Source organism: Aythya ferina, assembly GCF_964211825.1.
Source record: "Aythya ferina genome assembly, chromosome: 3".
Classification (NCBI taxonomy): Eukaryota; Metazoa; Chordata; class Aves; order Anseriformes; family Anatidae; genus Aythya; species Aythya ferina.
Window position 1 is genome coordinate 58,042,425 of NC_140298.1, and position 20,306 is coordinate 58,062,730.

Sequence of the window (20,306 nt, forward strand, 5' to 3'; positions counted from 1 at the left end):
CCAGACAACAGCAGTGGTTGGATTCCTATAAAGAATCAGCCTCGCCTTGTAGCACCGCAGTTGTCTGATCTGCTGTGGAGCACAGAAGAGACACCAGCCTTTCAATCAGAGAGGCGACAACACGTTCTAATCCCTTCCAAATGAGAATTGTTTCCTCTGTAAAAGAGCCAAACCACCCTTAGCATGAAAGAAAAGGCACATTGGAAGAGGAATGATGCAAAGAGCTGCTTTTCTTCACCTCTTAATTCACCTTCCAGAAGAGGGAGATGCATTCATGTGCTCAGGGCAGACTCCCTCCTCTGTCACAGACAAATCCTGTCAATGGACCTTGGTGGGAAGCACAAATGTGGACATGCACAACTTGGTAGTTATATGAAATAAATGTGAGGATAGCAAAAGATGCAATTTTTCTTTCTTTCTTTATACATCTATATCCATTCCTTCCTGTCGGTTCCTAATATGCTCCTTCCATGATTAATTGCAAGAACTGTACGATTTGGACCTTTTCCTAGGAGGCACAGGCAGAAACGAAGTACTTGGCAATAATTCCTCTTCGATTCAGACAGCCTTAGCACTGTGTAGATTTAGCACCCATTCTACCAAATATAGTCCTCCGAAAATGACTGGAACAGAACATGATGTTTCAAAAATAAAGAAATGCAATTTCTTTAAAAACATTCAAATGTGTGGTAATCAAGTGTATATCCACTCTGATCAAATAATAGGTTCAGTTCAAAGAACATTTCTTGATTTCACATTACATACAGGATTGTCATTAGCATTTGCTAACTGAGTCAGGTTTAGCAGGAAGTTATGATGGTAAGAGCATTGCTTTAGGAATTATTTATAAAGGAAAACTTCATCCTTCTTCCCTGACGTCTTGAGAAATTCAATGCAAAGGGAAGTTTCAGTTCTGTGTATGTTCTATATACTTTGCTGTGCAAAGAAATGAGTCTGTAAAATATATGAAAGAGAGAGACCTTCAATTATTAGGCTCTTTCTTACAGTCACCACAGATGAAGCACACAGAATACTTAATATTCCTCCTATATGCAACCCAAAGATCAGGCAAAAATCATTAATATCTGTGTTGTTTTTAACAAAAGAAGCAGATTTAAAAGCAAGTTGAGGCATTTTTCATCTAGAGGGCTTTAGTAATAAGACACAGACTAGCTTATTGCTATCATAAGCAAATGTAAGACTTAGCAGGAGGTTCATTTTTTATTTATCTTAACATATCAAGAGCAACCCACATCACTATGGAGAAAAAGGAAGGGCTTAAAATCATTGGAAAACTGGTATTAATGGAAAACAGCTCAAAGAACAGGCCGAGTCAAGTTTTGGCCAAGAGGCAGAATCCCACTGTGAAATAACAAGCTGGTGAACCCAGAAGACAGAAGGTACAAGGAGAAGATGAGTTGGAGTACAAATCCCAAGACTATAACACTATTAGCATATTGGAAGATTGTGTTGCTAGTGGCAGGAAATAAAATGCAGAAGGAAAGGAGAACGGGGGAAACTATCACCACTGAGTAACTGATTTTAACTGAAAATGGTTAAGGAAGAAAAACAGTAAGATGGAAACTGAAACATAAGTGAAATGGAAAAGGAGCATTACAATTATGCATACAGTGAAAGCAGAGAGTAGGAAAAGGAAAGAGGGGTAATAAACAAATAAAGAGGTGGAATTTAGCTTTCAGCACTTCTTCCCACCTAGTAACCAATTTCTGAGAAATTCAGCAATGTGCCAGAAGCTTCCTGAAATAGCCATTAACAATCCTCCCCAATGGAGGTAATTACTTAAGGTAGGGAGGAATAACATCCTCTTCCATCAGCAAGCTGGAGTGCACTTCCACATTCGGGGGGAAGAGGAAAGAGAAAAAAGTAGGAGAACAATGGGAACTGCTTAAGAACCCAGACAGAGCTAAGACCAAGAAAAAAAAGATAGTGAAGGGGGTGTAAGAATGCATTCAGACCAGCTGGGGCTTCAGTAACATAAGCTCCAGCTAAGGAGACTTCAATATAAAGAAAGACATTGAAGGACAACAGAAATAACCCCAATGTATGAAAGAAAAAGTAATTCGATTAAAACCTTATCAAACGTCATTTTATCAATATACAATTTTATACAGAATTATGTACGCTAGATAATACCATAAAGTACAAAGAAAAATTGAAGTATCTTGCTCCTCCTGATGCTACTGAATTATAAATAGAGGCTGTATTTATAAAAGAGGATGTAGACACTGGCATGAATAATCTGTAAATAAATATGGCAACAAGACCAGATGGATTTTGAGTTAAATGCTGAAAGGCTTTCAGAGGAGTTTTAACTTCTCTAACAAGAAACTTATTTGATAGTTTAATGCGAGCAGAAGACATCCTCTCCTTTGGAAGAAACAATGATAGTTTTAAAATCTAAAGAGAGGTGGGATTTGACCAGCTGCTCAAGCTTTTGAGGTCGAGGTAAATATGAAGGGACATTCTCCCTTCACTCATTCTCTGTCAGAGTTCCTCTCTGGAAGTGACCACACAGCTGTCCTGGGGTGAGGAAAAGTGCCCCCCAGCTTTTGAGGTGCAGGTACGAAATCTCAGGTACGAAATCTCAGGTAGAAATCTGCCCAAATCATAAAGGAGTAAAGGCTTTGCTTTTCCAGTATCTTCCACTTCAAAGTGTTTGTTTTTCTCCTTATTTGGATGAAGGAGAAAAGGGGTTAATTTCTGAAATAAGTGAAACTTTTATAGGGGCTATTATAGATTTATACAAATTAAAAGCTTACTGGAGACAGCAGGGAAAACTGAGAAAATGCAATGGCAAATGATACAGAAAAGGTATTACTCATCCTCCGTTGTGGAAATTTACACAAAGAAATACTACGAAATACTCCACAGATAGTAGATGTCTCCAGCCAGGATCCTGTACATATTTCAATGGTGACACAACACGCTGGAGAGGTTGCTGAGAAAAAGCTATTATTTGCCCTTACGGGATGTGCCTGCACGGAGCTGCAGGAGGGACCAGAATGACCACTTTGTGGTGAGTAACAAAATTGCTCCAGATCCTCTTTGCTTGCTGAACACTCCTTGCAAAGGCACTCGCCTTGCACAGAGGGAAAAAATAACACCCCCGTGTTGGGACTGGCTGCTACATAGCTCTCTGTATGGAAAGAATTTTTTCATCCACCGATGAAAATTTCATAGTCTCAAATGTGAAACACCCTTTTGATGGAGAAACAACCGCAGCAGGACTGGTAGAAGAGAGGGTAGGCTTTTTGGAATATGGATGCTGTTTCATAGAAAGTAAAATAAGGGGCAGGTGTAACCTTACCATAAAGCAATGGTTTTTGCAATTGTCCGAATGGAAGGATTCAATTTCCATCAAGGATGGAAAGCGGTTACAAACTGTAACATACCTCCAGAAATGTACAAAAGTGTAGGTACAGATACCTGTAAAGTGACAAATTTTGCATTAAAATGTAGCTTCTAGCCAAAGGAAAAAAGAAGGCTTTTAGAAAAGCAGAACGGGGCTTCCTCCATTTATAAATGTTAACGCCATTCTGAAAACATTCTTCTGTCTGGAAATAAAATATGCCACCTCCAAAAGCACCTTCTTTTTCAAAAGAGCAGACAGTAACAACAAAAACAACTCTGAAGTCAGAGGTGGCAAGTTTTTTTTAAACACCTCACATTCATTTCTAGCCTTAATCTACTCATCTTTTCACGGAAGGATCAGGATAGAACAAGTTTCTGTAGCTCCTGATGAGCTGTAAGTAAAGGAGTATATTGACAGAGATTGTAAAACCTGCTCCACAGCATTATGTATGTGAAAGAATTTAGAATGACAAATAACCTCAGGGTCATTTTAATAAACTTGGGGAACCAGGTGCGAGATGGAAAGTGAACCCCAATACATATTTTAAAAGGCTGGAAGTTATTTAAAGTTGTTTTCATTTAAAAACATAGTATCTGGGTATATAATATGCTTTCCTGCAAGCAAAGGTAGTGCAGGAGTGCAGTTCTGACTCACTGTCATCAGAACTCAGAGATCAGAGGCCCTCATCAAAACCAGGTAGATCCTAGACATTGCATTCCCACTGTACCTGGCAAAGACTAGACCCTGTATGTTTGAGTTATGCTTATTTTTAGACATGAGTCTCAACATGTGTAGCAACTAGTTTCTAGAAACCAGTACTAATTTCACAGCTGATAAAATATACGGAGACCTGAACAGTGTTTTAACTGGCACACTTCCCTTAAATGAGTAAAATATTACTTTTACATTTTTTCTTTTACATTCTTTTTAGTAGCAATGAACACATATATTTCTGGTCACATATCAAGATGTAAAGTATTCTTTTTCTAAAAGAAAACATTTTATTGATGTATATAATTTGGCTCTGATTATAAGAGTTTTGATGGGCAGCAAAATAACTTTGCACTTCATTCCATTAATTGGATCACTAGACTTGACCTTCCTATGATGATGATGATTTTCTCTGACTTTGATCCCTTAAAAGGATGATTGCTTCAGTACCAATATGTCATTTAATAGTTGATTCACACAGAAAACAAAATACAGTAAAATTAGGCGCCAGGTGGGGAATGACTTAACTCTTACCTGGTCAGGACTCTGAATTCTAAGATACTTTAAAAAGAGAGAATGAAAGGTACAACACTTTAAAAGCCAAGAGAGTTCCTCCTCTTGCTATCTTTAAATCAAGGCAGTTAATCAAGTTTTTCATGTATAATAGACTGATTTTTTCTATATCAAAAATGAAAGTATTACTGATTATATATTTTGGTGGGGATTTTTCCATAAACCCCCTTCTTTGCATATCTAATATGAACACTGGGAAATGCTGTGATACAGATCTTCCCAAACCAAGAGAACTAATAATATACATATGGTCATGTTGTGTAGGTTGGTTGCACTGAAAAGTGCAAATATGGAGAAATTACTCTAACTTACAAACATGCTTTAATAGTATTTTCCTCAGCTCATCCTGTAGCAAACTGCATACCGTCCAGCCAAACAAAGCAGGACAGAAATCCCCAGTGAGAATTCACTGAAATTATTATTATTTTTTTTTAATATCCGTAGTGCTGACTGTGACCTGATGGGAACAGGTAATGTTCTGAACAGCAAAACTCCCCTTGGACTGGAGATTAGCAAGCATCCAGTCTGGGGGAAAGGAGATCCTCCAGCCAAACACTGAAACACTGGACTGGGACTCTCAGGCAACAGTGATTCCTTGGGAATTAGAAATTAATTTGCTACATATCATTTAATTCTTATTCTTTCTGCTAAGTCTGTGAACTAGCACAAAGGTTATGGTATGAGAACTGGAAGTGAGATCCAGCAACCTGTTCTCCAAATAGCTAAACAGCTTTAGAGTGGTGCTATACACAGTGAAAAGCACAGTATGTTCCACACACACACACCTTGATGTGACATATCATGGTTTTAGTGAAATATACATTTATTAAACTTATTTTGGCATTGTCTGGATTTAGAGCTGTAGTAATAATACATTCTAGGGAATCTCCTCCCTCTGTTATTCTTTGTGGCTTGCACGTACTGTTGCAGCCAAGTTACCACCATTAATGTCAAAAGAGTGTTCCCAGTGCAAAAAATACAAACAGTAAAATAGGAACTCGATTAAAATAAGGTGTTCAGATTATTTTTAGACATAAAACTCGTGCAAAATTATTTTGGCAAATACAACTATTTCAGTGTCCTTACTCTAGTTTACGATGAAGTTTATGGCCATATATACACATATACTAATATTTCAACGTCAGTGCCCATACTAGCACACAATCATTGAACTTGTAAGAAGCAAAGGCACTTGGAACCCAATCGTCTACTAATAAGTACTTTAAAAATCTCTTCTACAAACGTCTCTGTAAAACAAATAGGATTGCCGTGCTCAATTAGGCAGTGGAAGAAAGGTTATGTCTGTTGTACTACAGAGGTTCTGATGTCAGAGAAGCTCCAATTAAGTGACCTACGCTGCTAAGTTGGCCTTATCTCAGCCTATACAATCATAATAACCAGATATAATATCAAAAAGGTAATTATGTTTTCAGAGTAGCCTTTATGGAGGAATTTTAAGTAATTGGGAAATGTGAGGAATCTGAAATGTTAAGGATCAGTGTAGTTTCAACATTACTGTTGCTTGGGGTTGCAAGAACTCGATTATGATGCATTTTGGGGAAGATCTTTTATTATTTTAATGAAGGCAATTTATCGGAAGTTTTAGTTTGCAGCAGGAGGATGATGTAGTAAGTATTTGAAACAGAGCGGAAGATGAGTCTGTGGCTTACGCTGAGAACAAAACCATGTTGGGTTGACAGGGAGGAAGAACGAGGTGCTGAAGGGCAGGGCGAGAGCCACCAACACCACTCTGAAACGACAAAAATGGCGGCGCCCCCTCCCCTCCCTTTCCCTCCCCTCCTCTCCCCTTCCCCTCCCCGCCCGCCTCCCGCCTCCCGCCCGCCGGGGGGCGCTGCGGCGCCGGGCCCGGCCCATCCGGGCCTGGGGGAAGCGGGGCGGTGCCTCTAAGCCCCGCCCACACCCCCACAGCCCCGCCCCTCCGGCCGGGCGCAGGCGCGGGGCGGGGGTGCGCGCAGGCGCGCCGCCGCGTGGGCGGGCCGGGGGGCGGTTGGCGGGGGCACGGTGCGGGCGGCCGCTCGCGCGCGGCGGCGGTTGGCGGGGGGCGCGCGGCGGCCGCGGGCGCTGAGGGAGGGGCAGGGCCCGGCCGGGCAGGGCCGAGCCGAGCCGAGCCCAGCGGCCCCCTGCGCGCTCTCCGGTGCCCCCCCTCCGCCCGCCCGCCCCTCTCGCCGCCAGCCGGTGGATGCGGGGAGGCGGCGGCGGTGCGCGGAGCCGGTGGGTAAGATGGAGGGCCTGACGCTGAGCGAGGCGGAGCAGCGCTACTACTGCGACCTGTTCGCGTACTGCGACACCGAGAGCACCAAGAAGGTGGCGTCCAACGGCCGCGTCCTCGAGCTCTTCCGCGCCGCGCAGCTGCCCAACGACGTGGTGATGCAGGTAGACCTGGCGGCCCCGCGCCGGGCGGCGGAGCCCGGCACCGCCCCGACGCTGCTGCCCGCGGGGGGACGGCCCCGGCCACTCCCTTCCCTTCCCTTCCCTACGCCGGGCTCGGGCCGGGGGGCGCGGAGCCATTGTCCGGGGCCAGCCGGGAGGGGAGGGGACGGCGCAGCCCTCGCAGCAGGCCCCGGGGTGAGGGAGGGCCCGGCGGTGGGGTCAGGCAGCTGCTGGGGGCGCTGGGCCTGCTGGTTTGGCCCCCAAAAGGGTCTGGGGGGTGTGGGGGAGGCCGGGCCCGCAGCCCGCCGGTGAGGAGCGAGGGGGGAGAGCAGCTGGGTTGTGGAGCAGCGCCTGTGCCCAGCAGGTATTAGCTGTGGTTATCAAAATGCTTCCAACAGTGAAAAACGGAGTGTTAATAGTGACGTAAGTCTGTGCTTACGGTATGTACACACAGACCTGTAACGCTATTTCCTTGGCCAGGTAACATCTAAAAGGTGGTAGTAGTAGTACAGACCTACCAGCATAGAGAAGTCTGCTCTGGTGTACCTCTTGTAATCACTTGAGGAAAGTATCCCTGGTAAACCGTTCATACCAATACCTCCTTGCAATAGTTTGCGGCTTTTGGAGTACCCTGTATTCAATACTTTGTAATTAACGTGTTATTTTGAGCCACCCTAAAAACTTCTTTTGGATATAGCTTTATCCACAGTCCATTCTGTCTTCCATGCAGAAGAGTGTCTTCCTCTTACCAGTGAGATAAGCTGGCCTTTTAACAAAACACTAAAGTTACTGTAGCCAGAAATACAGCACACAAGTTTCAGCCTTCAGCAGTTCAGTACCAGATTTCAGGAGAAAACTTGCCCCTAACAAGGATTACTGATCTCTTTTGGGCCCATAAAAGTGACTTGTTTAGTTGAAAGGAATGTAAGGTGCCCTGAATCATGTACTCCACCTCAGTATGAAAGATGATAGTTGTCAGCAGTTGTGTTTTTAAATGAAGTAGCAGTAGTGGGGTGAATAAGAAATGCTTCTTACTGGTAAAACTAGTAGTCTTTTATTTGATGACTTGTTAGACTGGACTTTATGGTTAGAGAGTCTGCACGTTCAGTATTAGGAATGAGGTTTCTCAGGGGCCACCCACTGCGCCTTTTTGTGTGTGGCCAACACGTTACAGAAGAATCATCCTGAGAAAGGGAATGTTTACCTGTTTGTTGTATTTAAAATCTCTTTTTCCATAAAACTTGCCTACTTTTTCTACACTGTGATCCAGGTTAGTGCTGGAGATTTTTACGCAGAGATCTAGAGCAAGATCTTGGAGACACTTTGAATTTTGAATGGAAGTGGCCAGAGATTATATCCTTATCTGTCACAAAGGAGGTGAAATATTTTCTTGCCAAGTGGAGTGCATCTGAAGGAAAGAGAAGCTACTCAGGCATCGTTCCATGGGCTCTAAATAAGTGAATTTAAGAAGCAGACCTGGCTTATCTCTGTGGTGATCTCAAGGAAAACCTTGCCATTAAAACAGCAAACAAGATGTTAGATTGCATGAGGAATGAAACTGTAAATAATACAAAGAAAGTCAAAATGCCCTTAGCAGTTTGACCCATTTAAAATGTCTTGTGCAATTGCTATTGGTCACCTGTGAAGTACTTTAAATTTGAGGGAGAGAATATGGTTGCCTAGCTTTTCTTTGTACTCACTGAAATATGGCTGTACCTCTACTTGATGCAGGCACAAAGACATTGGTGAGTGTTCTTCTGAGGGAAATTGTATTTGTTCCTTCAGAGGCTGTGAATGTGCAACTAAAACACAGGATGATACGAGTTTAAGAGGTAACGAAACCCCATGATGAAGGTGGAATTTTACTTTACACTGTACCGGGTTCTTACCTGTTTGTTTGAAGCACCCGGTGTTTGTGAGGGAAAGGAACTTGATTCAGGTACCCAGTTCTTACATAATCCTGGAATGCAAGTGGAGTACTAGTCAAGTGAAATGCTAAGTACGTTGTAGGTATACAGAAGAGTGCAAAATTGCTGCTCTTCAAACTTGCAGGCGCCAGGTAGTCTTGAGGAACTACAGGAGTTTTTTTTTCCTCTTCAGTACTATAGGTCTGTAGGTACCTTTTGAATAATCCAGTGTTAATCCTATTGAAAATGAGCATGTGTGATTTAGCTGCATTTTTAGACCCGTAACTTTTGTTCCCAAGTCTGTTTGGGGGCTGTTGGCACATGCAACCTGTCCTGCAAGAAGCTGTGTTTGAGACTTCTGTCTTGCAAAAGGAAAACTCAGTATGTGATCTTATAATAATTGTTCTTAATCATTCTCATTTCTGGCTCCAAGGGATACTACCAGCTACCTATTAGATGGGAATAAATGAACGTGCAGAAGGCTGAAGCAGTTACGATCGGTGCATATAAATCATATGCTCACAAAGCAACAAAAATCTGGAGTGAAGAGCGGTGCCTGCCACATAGTATGCATCTGTGAAAGGACAGCCTTATTGCTACTGCAGCGTAAATACCACACACAGCCTTACAACCTTAACTGCTCATGTGAGGACATCTCATTAACCTGTATTTCTGCCTTCTTGTGCACATCCTTGAAATGAGCATTCAGGTAGAAGATCTGCATAAAATGGTGGATAAAAGTATGTGTGTTGAGATAACAAGTTGGGCTACTTCACAACAGTTAGGAGTTTTAAATTGCTCTCAGGGCACGGTTCCACACTGCAGTTACTCCAGTCCTGTGGTGAGCTGCCACCGAAGGAGGTGGTTCAGTGTTCCCCTGGCCACGTGCTCCTGCTGCTTCTTCCCCTTGTACAGACACCAATGGCCATCCAATGTTGTTCTACTACATTGATTCCAGGGGCTACGCAGGCAGAAAATCACAGTTTTTGTTGCTTTTATTTAATCTCTGTATCACCTAACACTGAAGTTGAACGGATGTTAGCGCTGGCACAAAGAAAGAGGCAGGAAAACTGTTCGCTGACAAAGGAAAAGAGGGGAGCCTTCCTCATTTATAGTTGCTGGGTATTTCAGTTCTGACTTACCACGAGTTTCACAGTAGCTTAAACCACCAGAAGTTGGAACTACCTTATTCTTTTGAACAGACAGTGAGCTGGTTCAGGGGGCTTGTTTAGCCAGAAGTTTTGTTGCTTTTTTTTCTTGATTTTTTGCTTGTGTCAGCTGCCTGATTGATGGCTCAGTTGCCTGTGCATTGGTGTTTATGTTAGCAAGTAATACAGCACAATACAAGAGATGCTGAGGACCTGACACTGTATATGCATTTCACAAGCTTCACTTTGACAAAGTTCTGGCATGGTGTCTCAGAGTGAGTGTTAGCAGGAATTCATTAGGTGCGTTCCTCGAGTGCGCCTTCTAGGTTAGCTTCACACAAAAGAAATCCAGTTGCCTGTTCTGAGGTGGTTCCGGAGCGTGAACCAGAGCAGTGGGGGTGATCAGAAGATTTGCTTCAAAAGTACTCCTCGCATCTGACCTAAAATGCTAATGTAGGTATGCTGTTCAAGTCTGTTCCTGGTTCCTCTGTGCTGGCAGTGAAGTTGCTTGTAAAAATCTATCATCAGACAAAAGGGGAAAAAAGAGAAGTTCATTACTTGTGTGTGGGATTAATATGGCAGCTGTCCCGTTTGTTTGAACTTTCACTCTTTGATTATGAATTACAGAACCTTCACAGGACAAGAATACGATCTGTTGTGCATATAGTACTCATCTGAAATAGGCGAGTCAAAGCATCTCACTTGAAAATTACAGCATTATCATTAAACAACAGATGTTTAATGCACGTACTTCCTCTAAATCTAGTGAACTGTAATCTTCAGTGTTGGTGTTGTATACAGTAGTTACCCAACTTCTAATTTTGTGTTACAAAGTGTTTGAATGACAGGTGAATTAATTACACAGTTACGCTATTTTTTTCAATTACAACTATGGTTGCTCTAACTCATTAAAAACCTAATATAAAGCCTATTTTTGGCTTGTTTGCCAATCTGTAATTTCAGGCATGTTTCTAAGGAGTCTTTACAGACAGATTAGTTCTGATCATTCCTGTGTCATTGTAAAGAAATTACTGCCACTGCTTGCCTATCTCTACCCTTTGTCACAGTTTTCCGCCTTCACATGGAAAATTGTAAGAAAGCGCATACCTGGGATGCAGCTGCTTCACTGTAAGGTCCATAACCTGAGTGTAAAGCCTAATTCATCAGCTACAGTTTCTGGGTTGTGCAGAAAAACCACTAAGATGCAAGCATATGCTGTCTGTTGTTCTTGGGCTGATAGCAGTTAGCAAACGTGGAGAGCACGGAATGGCAGTTTCCGAAGGTGCCAGAGCTCACCTGTTGGCATGGGGTGCAGTTACAGTTGGGATTACAGTCCAGAGGCAGAACGTGGCAAAATGAAATGGCAGGGTCTTGGTTTGAAAATGTTGACTACTTTGTTAGATGCTGGGTTTTAAAGAGAAAAGTGATCTAAGAAAATAAAACTTCGTTCAGGGTGATTTTATTGTTGCAATTAACGTTTCAGTGAACTTCTCTACACAAAGACTACCTGTTTATCAAATTAGTAGAATTTACTAAATGCCAACTGCAACTGGAAGCTGAACCAGGGCATGTATAGGTTTACCTGTACTTAAATTCAGCAAATTCATCAGAATTATGATATTTTCAGAGCTGGTGGGGTAAGAAGTTAGATAAGAAGTTAGAATTTCTTGTGCATTGCAAATCTGTACCTTCAGTGTGGATTTGGAATATATTTAAAAATGTATAGTACTTTCAGATCTTCTCAAAAATGCATGCTGTGTAAAAACCTTTCTCCTCCTAATAATGATCTTTGCATAAACTGCAAACAAGCCTTATTTTAAAAAAAGGATCACTTAATTGCATCCAGCTGATACATTACGTATTTTTTACTTTAAAGCTCACAGGTTTTCTACATTTTAAAACAAAATTGGATTTCTTCTGGGGCATATTTGTAAGAGCTGATTATTAAAGCATTCTTCTGATGTAGAAATATATGACTATATTAAGCATGAACAAGAAAACTACTATTTTTTGTTAGCCTGAGCAAGTAAAACTGTTGCATCTGTAGCCCTTTATAGTTATAATATGTATCTAAGTAAATAATCTATATCATATTTATTTAAGGGATGTTTATATGTGCTTTGTATCCCGGTTCTCATTTAGGAAATGAATTGTTAGAAATGTTGTAAATAGAAGCAGTGCCTGGATGTACAGCTAAGAACATTCAGGATGTGAATTACATATTTTTTTTCCTAAAATGCTGTTGTGGTGGAGTATTTTTCTTTCAGCTGAGCAGTAAGTTAGATTTCTTTCTCTGTAAAGATGAGGTATTTAAGCAATCTACTTTTTGCTAGTGCCAGAAGCGATGCCTAGATTTGTATCCTGTGCATTGTGCTTAGAATTTTTGGTAGATTTCTGGTAAAAATGTTTTATGCGAATGCTGTTACCTTCATAGAAACTGTACTGGGCTGCAAATCAGTTTCTCTTTGCAGTTAATTAGTTTGAGTAGTCTCATATCTCACTTAGCATTTAGTCAGAGAATAATTGCTGTTTTTCAAACCAAAGGCAGGAAGTTGATGGCAAAACTTCAGTACTGTAGATAAGCTCTATTAGACTTGCATTTGTTTTCAGCTGCTTTCTCAGTGTGATTGTTCTTAAGCTTTTGAAATTGACTGGAATTCATAATGTATAGTCACTTCTGTTGTAAATAATCCCTTCATAATTGTGTGTGCCAGCACAGCATTCAGCTAATTTGGAGTGTCACAGCTCAGCTTTATTTGTAGACAGGTTTTTTTAAAATTTGTCATCAGAGCACAGCAGGGATGATTAATACCCATTAAGAATCAGGAAATAGGTGATCTTTAAGGTCCCTTCCAATCCAAACCGTTCTATGATTCAAATATCAGAGCCTTTTGTGACAAATGCATCTGTCTTAGAATCAAGTTATCAAGTTGACAAGTTTTGTACTTGTTTTTCCTGTAAAGATGATTCTTTAGTATTAAAGTTTTGAACGTTTTCCACATGTAATGTAATGCAACACAGTAATGGTTAGCAGGAAGATGTATTTCCCACTTGTTCTCTTACCTTTACCTTTTTTTTTTTTTTTTTTTTTTTTTTTTTTTTTTTTTGTTAGACCACAGGGATATTATTAAGGCAGCAGTGTATTTCTTTCAGTCAGGCACTAAGGGAGCTGGTTCTTGTGTTTGTGACCTGTGTGTTTTTCCAGCTGGGGTTGGTGTCCAAAGAGTTAGATTATCCCTTGCACTTGTTATACAAAAAGTACATTAAAGCTTAGACGTGCCTGTCTGAGTATAGAAACAGTGTTTTGATAGGTTAAAGGACTTGGGGGAAAAAAAAAAAAAAAAGACAGTCTGACCTGAATTGCTGGAATGATTAATTTAGGAGATCTAAAATGCTCTTGGAGTGTATTATCAGAGCAGCTAGAAGGCTCCGCTTCAAATGTGTCTCTTTCAACTTCAGTAACCCCAGAAGAGAGTGACCAGCACAGGGCTGTACAAAGTCTAGCATTTGGTGCTGACTTACTGCTGCTTCAGAAAATTAGGCATGACTGTGGAGAAAAATCTGTTCTTACAGCAGTGACGTATGCCACTTGTTTTTCAGAAACAAAATGTCTTAAGTCATTTAAGAACAGTGTGTGTTAGTAGCTCTAAGCCTCAAATAGAGCCCTATAAATGTGCAGTTCTTAGAATTTTAATTACGTTTTGTTTCAACTTTGGTAGACATTAAGGCTTGTAGACTTTTTGAGAAGGCAAGCAGTGCAAAGCTAAGAAACTGATCAGTACTGCCTGGTCAGGTTAATACTCTGAGGAAAACAGATTTAGGTGGGAGAGCAGCACGATGTAGTGGGCACAGTAGCTTCACGTGAACTTGTAGAAGTGCTCAGGTATAACGAGACTGATCTGAGCAGTCCTGTTTGGCCAGGCCACAGTGTCACCACTAATTCTGGGATGGAGAATGTCTTAATTTTCACTTTACATTAGTGAAAAGCCAGTAGGTTGTGTTCACTATTTGAGGCTTTTCTGTTTCATGTTTATTATGGTGGAGTGATTAAAAATGACTTCTGATGAAAATACTAAAAAGTAAGGAAATAACTAACAAGGAATATCAATCAGTGGAATGTATCAACCGCATATGAGGTCTGAAAGGAATCAAAATCAAATGCATGCTGTTCTGTTCAGCATTTAGTGATTTAGAAGAAATTTTGCAGTTGCATGGCAGGATCATCTGCAGTTAGAACATCCATGTGACCTCCCATGAAGAAACTTGCAAGATTTATTATTGTAGTAATACTTTGAAATGCTAAATATATTGCTGTAAAATACAAGACTTCTTCATTACCTGCTGAAGTTGGCTGCTTTCTCAGGGTTTGTATTGATGCTTTGGCTGTTACCATTTGTTCTTGAAAATACAATCAGTTGAGTATGATGGAGTCATCCTGGGTGTCTCAAATTGTCACAAACTGACTCAGGCATTGCGAGTTGGTGCTGAAGTGTGTGTTTCCTCCTCTCCCGTTGCTCGAATTCTTCATGGCACCACCAGGAGAAAGGAGGGGAATTCTTTGTAACCTGGTGTGTAAATATATTTTTGATATCTATAGGTGGTTTATTTGGGCGAGGCATATAGTACTTTGTGGATTTTGCAGTGATGTTCTGTTCAGTTGCCTCATTTCTACCTTTTCTGTACCTCTTAACTGCAAAGCACACAGCTTTCTTAAAGCTGCAGCCTTGCAAGAAGTTTAAAGGCAAATGAACAAATCATTGCTGCCAACCACACGCTCCCATGTGTCTTGTAGCTGCTGAAGTGTTTATTGGCTGTAAACTAAACGGATTCAGTTTAATAAAACAACAGATAACTGTCACTTTTTGCAGGCTTACTGAGTAATCACACTGCGATCAGATATGAGAATCATCTAGCGCTCAGGAAGGGGGAATTGTGCAACTGAGAGCAGAGAAGGAGCCACACAACAGTGGTGTGACTGAGGAAAGAGCTATTTAGGTTAAGCAGTGATGTAAAATTGCATAGGAAGAGACACGTATGTGGCATATCTCCTTTTAAAAGAACCTCTCATTTTGTGTCAAGAATTGAAAGTGGCTTTTCTGGACTGTGTTTTGCTGCTTCATTATTTTTTTATTCTGAATTCTCCTTGCTGCTTTATTATTGTTACTGGTCATAGGTACCTTTTTCACATGAGCACCTGCTCTACCAGAACAGCGGTAGAGAACATCTTGGGGCAAGCAGAGAGCAACTCTGCCTTCAGTTCTTCCAGCTATGGCTTTGTACTCCTTTGCTTGGGAGGACAGGAGTTGCTTTCTAAGTTCATCTGTCTATCTGGATTTTCCATTGATCCTATTAAGCATGGCAGGAAGGATATGCTTCTTTTTGTCCTATTTTTGACGATACTTGGCAATAATTTGTTAAAGAGTTAGCCTTCTGGCTCTAGATGAGTAGTCTTTGGAGGGAGGGCCCCTCCAAATCACCATTTTGAACTTGTGTAGTTCAAATATTTGTGCTCCAGGCAGGCAGCAACAGTTCCCCTGCAGCCTGTGGAGAGGCCCCTGGTGGAGCAGGCTGTTTCCCTGCAGCCTATGAGTCCCACATGGAGCAGATCTCCACGCTGTAGCCTGTGGAGGAGCCCCCGGTGGGGCTGGAGATCTGGCTGGAGTTGCTGCCCATGGGGAATCTGTGCTGGAGCAGTCTGTGCCTAAGGGATGGACCCCATGGTGTGGACCCGTATTGGAGCAGTTCTTGAGCTGCAGCGTCTGGGAAGCTTGGTTCAGAAAGGATGGCATCCCATGGGAGGGACCCTAGCTGGAGCAGGGGAAGAGCTTGAGGATGAAGGAGCAGCAAAGACAAAGTGTTAGGGACTGACTGCAACCACTATTCCCCTGCACTGCTTAGGGGAGGAGGTTGAAGGGGGTGGATGGGGAGTTGTAGTTTGCTTTTAATTCTTGCTGGTCTAGCCTGTTATCAGTAGGCAATAGATCTCAGTATCTCCCTACGCTGAGTCAGTTTTGCCTTTGATGGTCATTGGTGAGTGATCCCCCTGTTCTTACCTCAATCTGTGACCCTTATCATATTTTCTCCCCTCCATTTGAGAAGGGGGAGTGAGAGAACTGTGGTGGTGAAGAGCTTACCCATCAGCGTGAAACAATGATAAATAATAAAGAGATGTGAAAAAATACTGATTTAGAAATGAAGAATCTAAAATATGAATGGTTCAAAAATTCGTACAGTATGTGAAAACACTGAATTAATTTTTAATTGTAGTGTTCAATGCATTTACTTCTTAAAAAAATAGATGTATTTCATGTGTATGTCATAGCAGAATTTCAGAGGATCAGTGCTTTTTGTCTGCTGCTTTTCTATTAACGGAGCGTAAGCATGACTACAACTCTGTCAACCCTTATTCAGGGAGTCAACACCCTTGTAAAACAAATTCCCAAATACTGGGGCAGAATCATTCCTTAGAGTTAAAATGTTGGCTCATATTTTTAAAAGCCAATTAAATTCTTTATTTCTGAAGTGATTAATTCTGAAACTTGTGAATCGCATGTATGTTCGAACCTGAAATGACCTATGGAATGGGAAAGTTTAGCTTTATCCATAGAGAACTGATTCTCAGAGCTAATGAGTAGGTTTTTCATATTGCTATTTGTTGCAGAATATATTCCCTGACAATATTCTAATAGTCTGCTTGCACCGCGGCTACATGCAGTGCATGAAAATCAAGGACAGGTAAGTATATGTCTCCATATATAGAGACAATAGGAAACAAAATAGTTCATTGCCAGAGTGTGCATCTTCTTGGAAGTACTCCAGTGCTGTTGGTTCTGTTTCTTTAAAGGCCTGTGTTCTGAAGCCAGATTTGTGGCTTTGACCGAGATCCGTCTTGAAATGGTCAGTAGGACCTGAAAGGAAGACCTTACTATTCCTTGTGCAACAAAGTGCATCACTGTCCCAAATATACCCCACAGGTGGGAATTCTTAGTATCAGCCGAGTGTATTTACTGCTATATGAAAGTACCTAGTAAGACAACTGTACGTATTAGATCTAGGTAATATTATACTTGCTGTCCAGCACACGAATGTTTTCTACTTCACAGTTACTGAATTAAATACAGCAATGATCTTTGCAGTGATCTTCAGGTAGGTTTAAGTCTGTTTAAATATGCCAGATACTGCATACTGCAGTGGTGAAGCGTAGAATCCTGAGCAATACTAGGGCTGTTTCCCTTAGTGGCAGTTTGTTTGTCCTGTCTCCATTTTTTTCTTCCTGTGTGCCAAGGTTTGTGGAGCCCTGCAGGGAACTGGGTCAGAGACTCAACTTGGTTAAAAATAACCCATCGGAAGGAGGATCTCTTGTCAGTTCTGTCTTGTTCTTACTACACGGTGTTGTAAACAAGTCTTGCATCTGGGAAGCTGCCTGTTGTCAAGTGAGATTTTTCTGAAGGAAATTCCAAAATTCTTGATTAATAACTAACCAATATTGTTTTGTCTAGCTGATGGTAGGTGAGAGAGACTAGTTGGAGAGCTGTCAGGCTGGAAGACAGTGGTCTGCAGTTAGTGAAGTAGATCCGGTAAAATGAAGTCACAGAAATTGATGTGTTGAAGATGGCTGTAGAACAACAAGATTAGAAGGTAACAAATGTCAGGACACAGTTATTCAATTCAAAAAAAAAACACAGGAAATAGGTGGTCTTAGGTCTTTCTGTACACAGTAATGATCACTGATTACAATGTAAGTTACTAAAATGTTTTTTCAAGTTCCCTTATACCAAGTTACATTACACTGTCAAGTTATGGTTAATTTTTGTTGTAGCTGAGTTGAGTGGGTTATGTGGCTTCAGAAGAGCACTTTTGTATGACAGCATATCCTAGTACCCAGTATGAGGCTGTAGTGTAATACTTTTAATTTGAACAGTATCATGTAATTTTCTGTTTAATGTTTGTCTGCAGAAAGCAAAGCTCTTCTTGTCATTGGAGACATCAAAGTATTCTCATCAGAGAATGACTGCATATGGGAGACAGAAATAACATTATTGACACAATGATTTTTTATTTTAAACTATGAATCAAAATCATTCTGTAATCATATATTTTTTTTTTTTATTAAATTACTTAAAAACAGCATACAGGTTATTCTGTTTTTTATTTTTTTGTCTGAAGTGTAGACCCTTAGCTTGTTTTAAATGTATTGCTTGTTTTTCAATTAAAAATTTATGGTCAATATGTGTAGCAAAACTGGAATATCACGTACTGAGTAATGATGCACTTGTGTGCTCATATGGTCTGGTTTAACTTTAATTTTTACAATATCTGATACAAACTTACAAGGAAACTTGTTTTGCACTTCTGGTGCCTAGCTTATAGGAAGTAATTCCTGGTAATTGTTTCATTTAAACCTAAGAGAAGACTTTCTTCCTCTAAGGTTGACAGAACAGTAGCAGAGGTTGCTCAGAGAGGCTGTAGGGTCTCCCTCCTTGGAGATACTCGAAACACAACTGGACATGGTCCCAAGCAACCTGCAGTAGCTGAGCCTGCTTTGAGCCAGGGTGGTTGGACTGGATTATCTGCAGAGATCCTTTCCACCTTCAACTGTTCTGTCGTAATGTACATTCTTTCTTTGTGTGTATGAATTATAAAACAAACACAGGTTTATACCAATAAGAAAATGCAGTCACAGCAGGACTACTAGAATACCTCAAATTAAGAATCTGTTTATAAAATTGGGACCAAAATGTTTATTCTGAATCCCAGTTCTGCTTCTTTCTTAATATCTGTATGTGATTTGTATATACCTATCTATAAAATAAAAATAACTTTGTGTCTATATGCTTTTACTGGGTATCAGACTTGTGTTACCGTCCTAGTTAGGTTGACATGTTACAGAAGGTCCACCGGTGATTTTGTTCACTCCCTCCTCTTGCCATCCACCATGTGTGTTGTCACTGCCAGCCTTGAAAAGTGCCTCAGTCTTGCCTCTTACAGCCCTTTTTTATGGATTGGTTAGTTCTTTAGTAACTTTCTCCAAGCAGATGAAAGATTTTTATCTTTACTATGTAGGTGGCATGCATCTTATTTCCTTTATTGCCTTACCATTGAAGAAGTTAAAAACTGTTGTACTTTTGTATAAATAATGTTTACAGATTGTGGGCTTGATTTGCCTTGTAAAAGAGCCTGGGGGCAGGGGACTGTGATAATCTGGAAAAGTTTCCCAGAGAGGTTTTCTGAGGTCTGAGAAGTACGTTTTAACACATCTGATAGATGTTAGTTAGAAATCCACGTCACCTGGATTTCTAAAACAGTTCTTAACCTTTCATTTCTTTCAGTTCACAAAAATTCCCCTACAGTTCTGTGATTCTGGTTTCCAAGTCCAAGGACCCCTTATTTGAAACCAGTGAGAGTTCTAGAAAGTATGTGCTCAGAGAGGTGTCCTTTGTCAACATACTGCTTCCTATAAATGTCTGATCTGTGCCAGCTCCTAATATTGTTAATGCTACTGTTAACTCTTTGCAGTATGCAAACGCACTGTGTGCAACTTCCTAATTGACAGCTGCTGCACTGATTTTTGTATCAACAGTTTCAAGCTAGTCCAGAGCTTCACAGAGCTGTTGGCATGAACTTCGTTAATCGCAGTGCTGTAATGTCAGGATCCTCATATCTAAGGAGGTGAAAACAGCAGTAGAGCATTTTGTCTTGAAGATGGCTCTGCATTCCTCAAAGAGTTTAAGGAATTTATTCCTTATCCTCAATAGTCCTAAGAAGATGAAAGTCCTAAACATAAAACAAATCTCACAGAAGCAATCCCTTGATTTTATTTTTATTTTTTTTGGTCCTGTCAGTTTAGCTTACTGCCTTGCCTGTTGAGTGTTTAAATCTTCCTTCAAGGAGATTATAGGTAGGCTGTTTTGGGTATGTTCAAGCATGCTGTCAGTCAGCTGAGGGGCTCCACTAAGTCTTTGCGTTTAGTGATTTTGCTCAACCGTCAATCACGTGTCTGGGTTAGAGTCTGTTTGAACTGGAGGACTCCTTTATCCGCCTGGGTGGATTTGACAGCTCCTTGTTCAGCAGTGTACAGGAATTTTTTTCTGTATCCTTTGCTTTTTCATTCTCATGATACTTAAATGGCTTTTTTTTTTTTTTTTTTTTTTTTTTTTAACTTTTCTCCACTTTCTGAATCCATGCTTGTATTTCCGCTCTCAT

The 20,306-nt window shown here is 40.9% G+C and overlaps 1 protein-coding gene across 17 annotated transcripts in view; it reads left to right on the forward strand.

Moving 5' to 3' along the window:
• The first annotated feature begins 6,660 nt into the window (after positions 1-6,660).
• Positions 6,661-20,306, forward strand: part of REPS1 (RALBP1 associated Eps domain containing 1) — a 65,392-nt gene continuing 51,746 nt past the window's right edge. For 6 of the 17 annotated variants that reach the window (XM_084513791.1, XM_084513807.1, XM_084513804.1 and 3 more), the window contains exon 1: positions 6,664-7,051. In XM_084513791.1, the coding sequence (XP_084369917.1) occupies positions 6,899-7,051 (153 nt within the window). In that variant the 5' untranslated portion in view covers positions 6,664-6,898. Of the gene's footprint in view, positions 7,052-20,306 lie in introns of all 17 variants that reach the window. The other 11 variants (XM_084513800.1, XM_084513801.1, XM_084513792.1 and 8 more) reach the window with 4 other exon arrangements.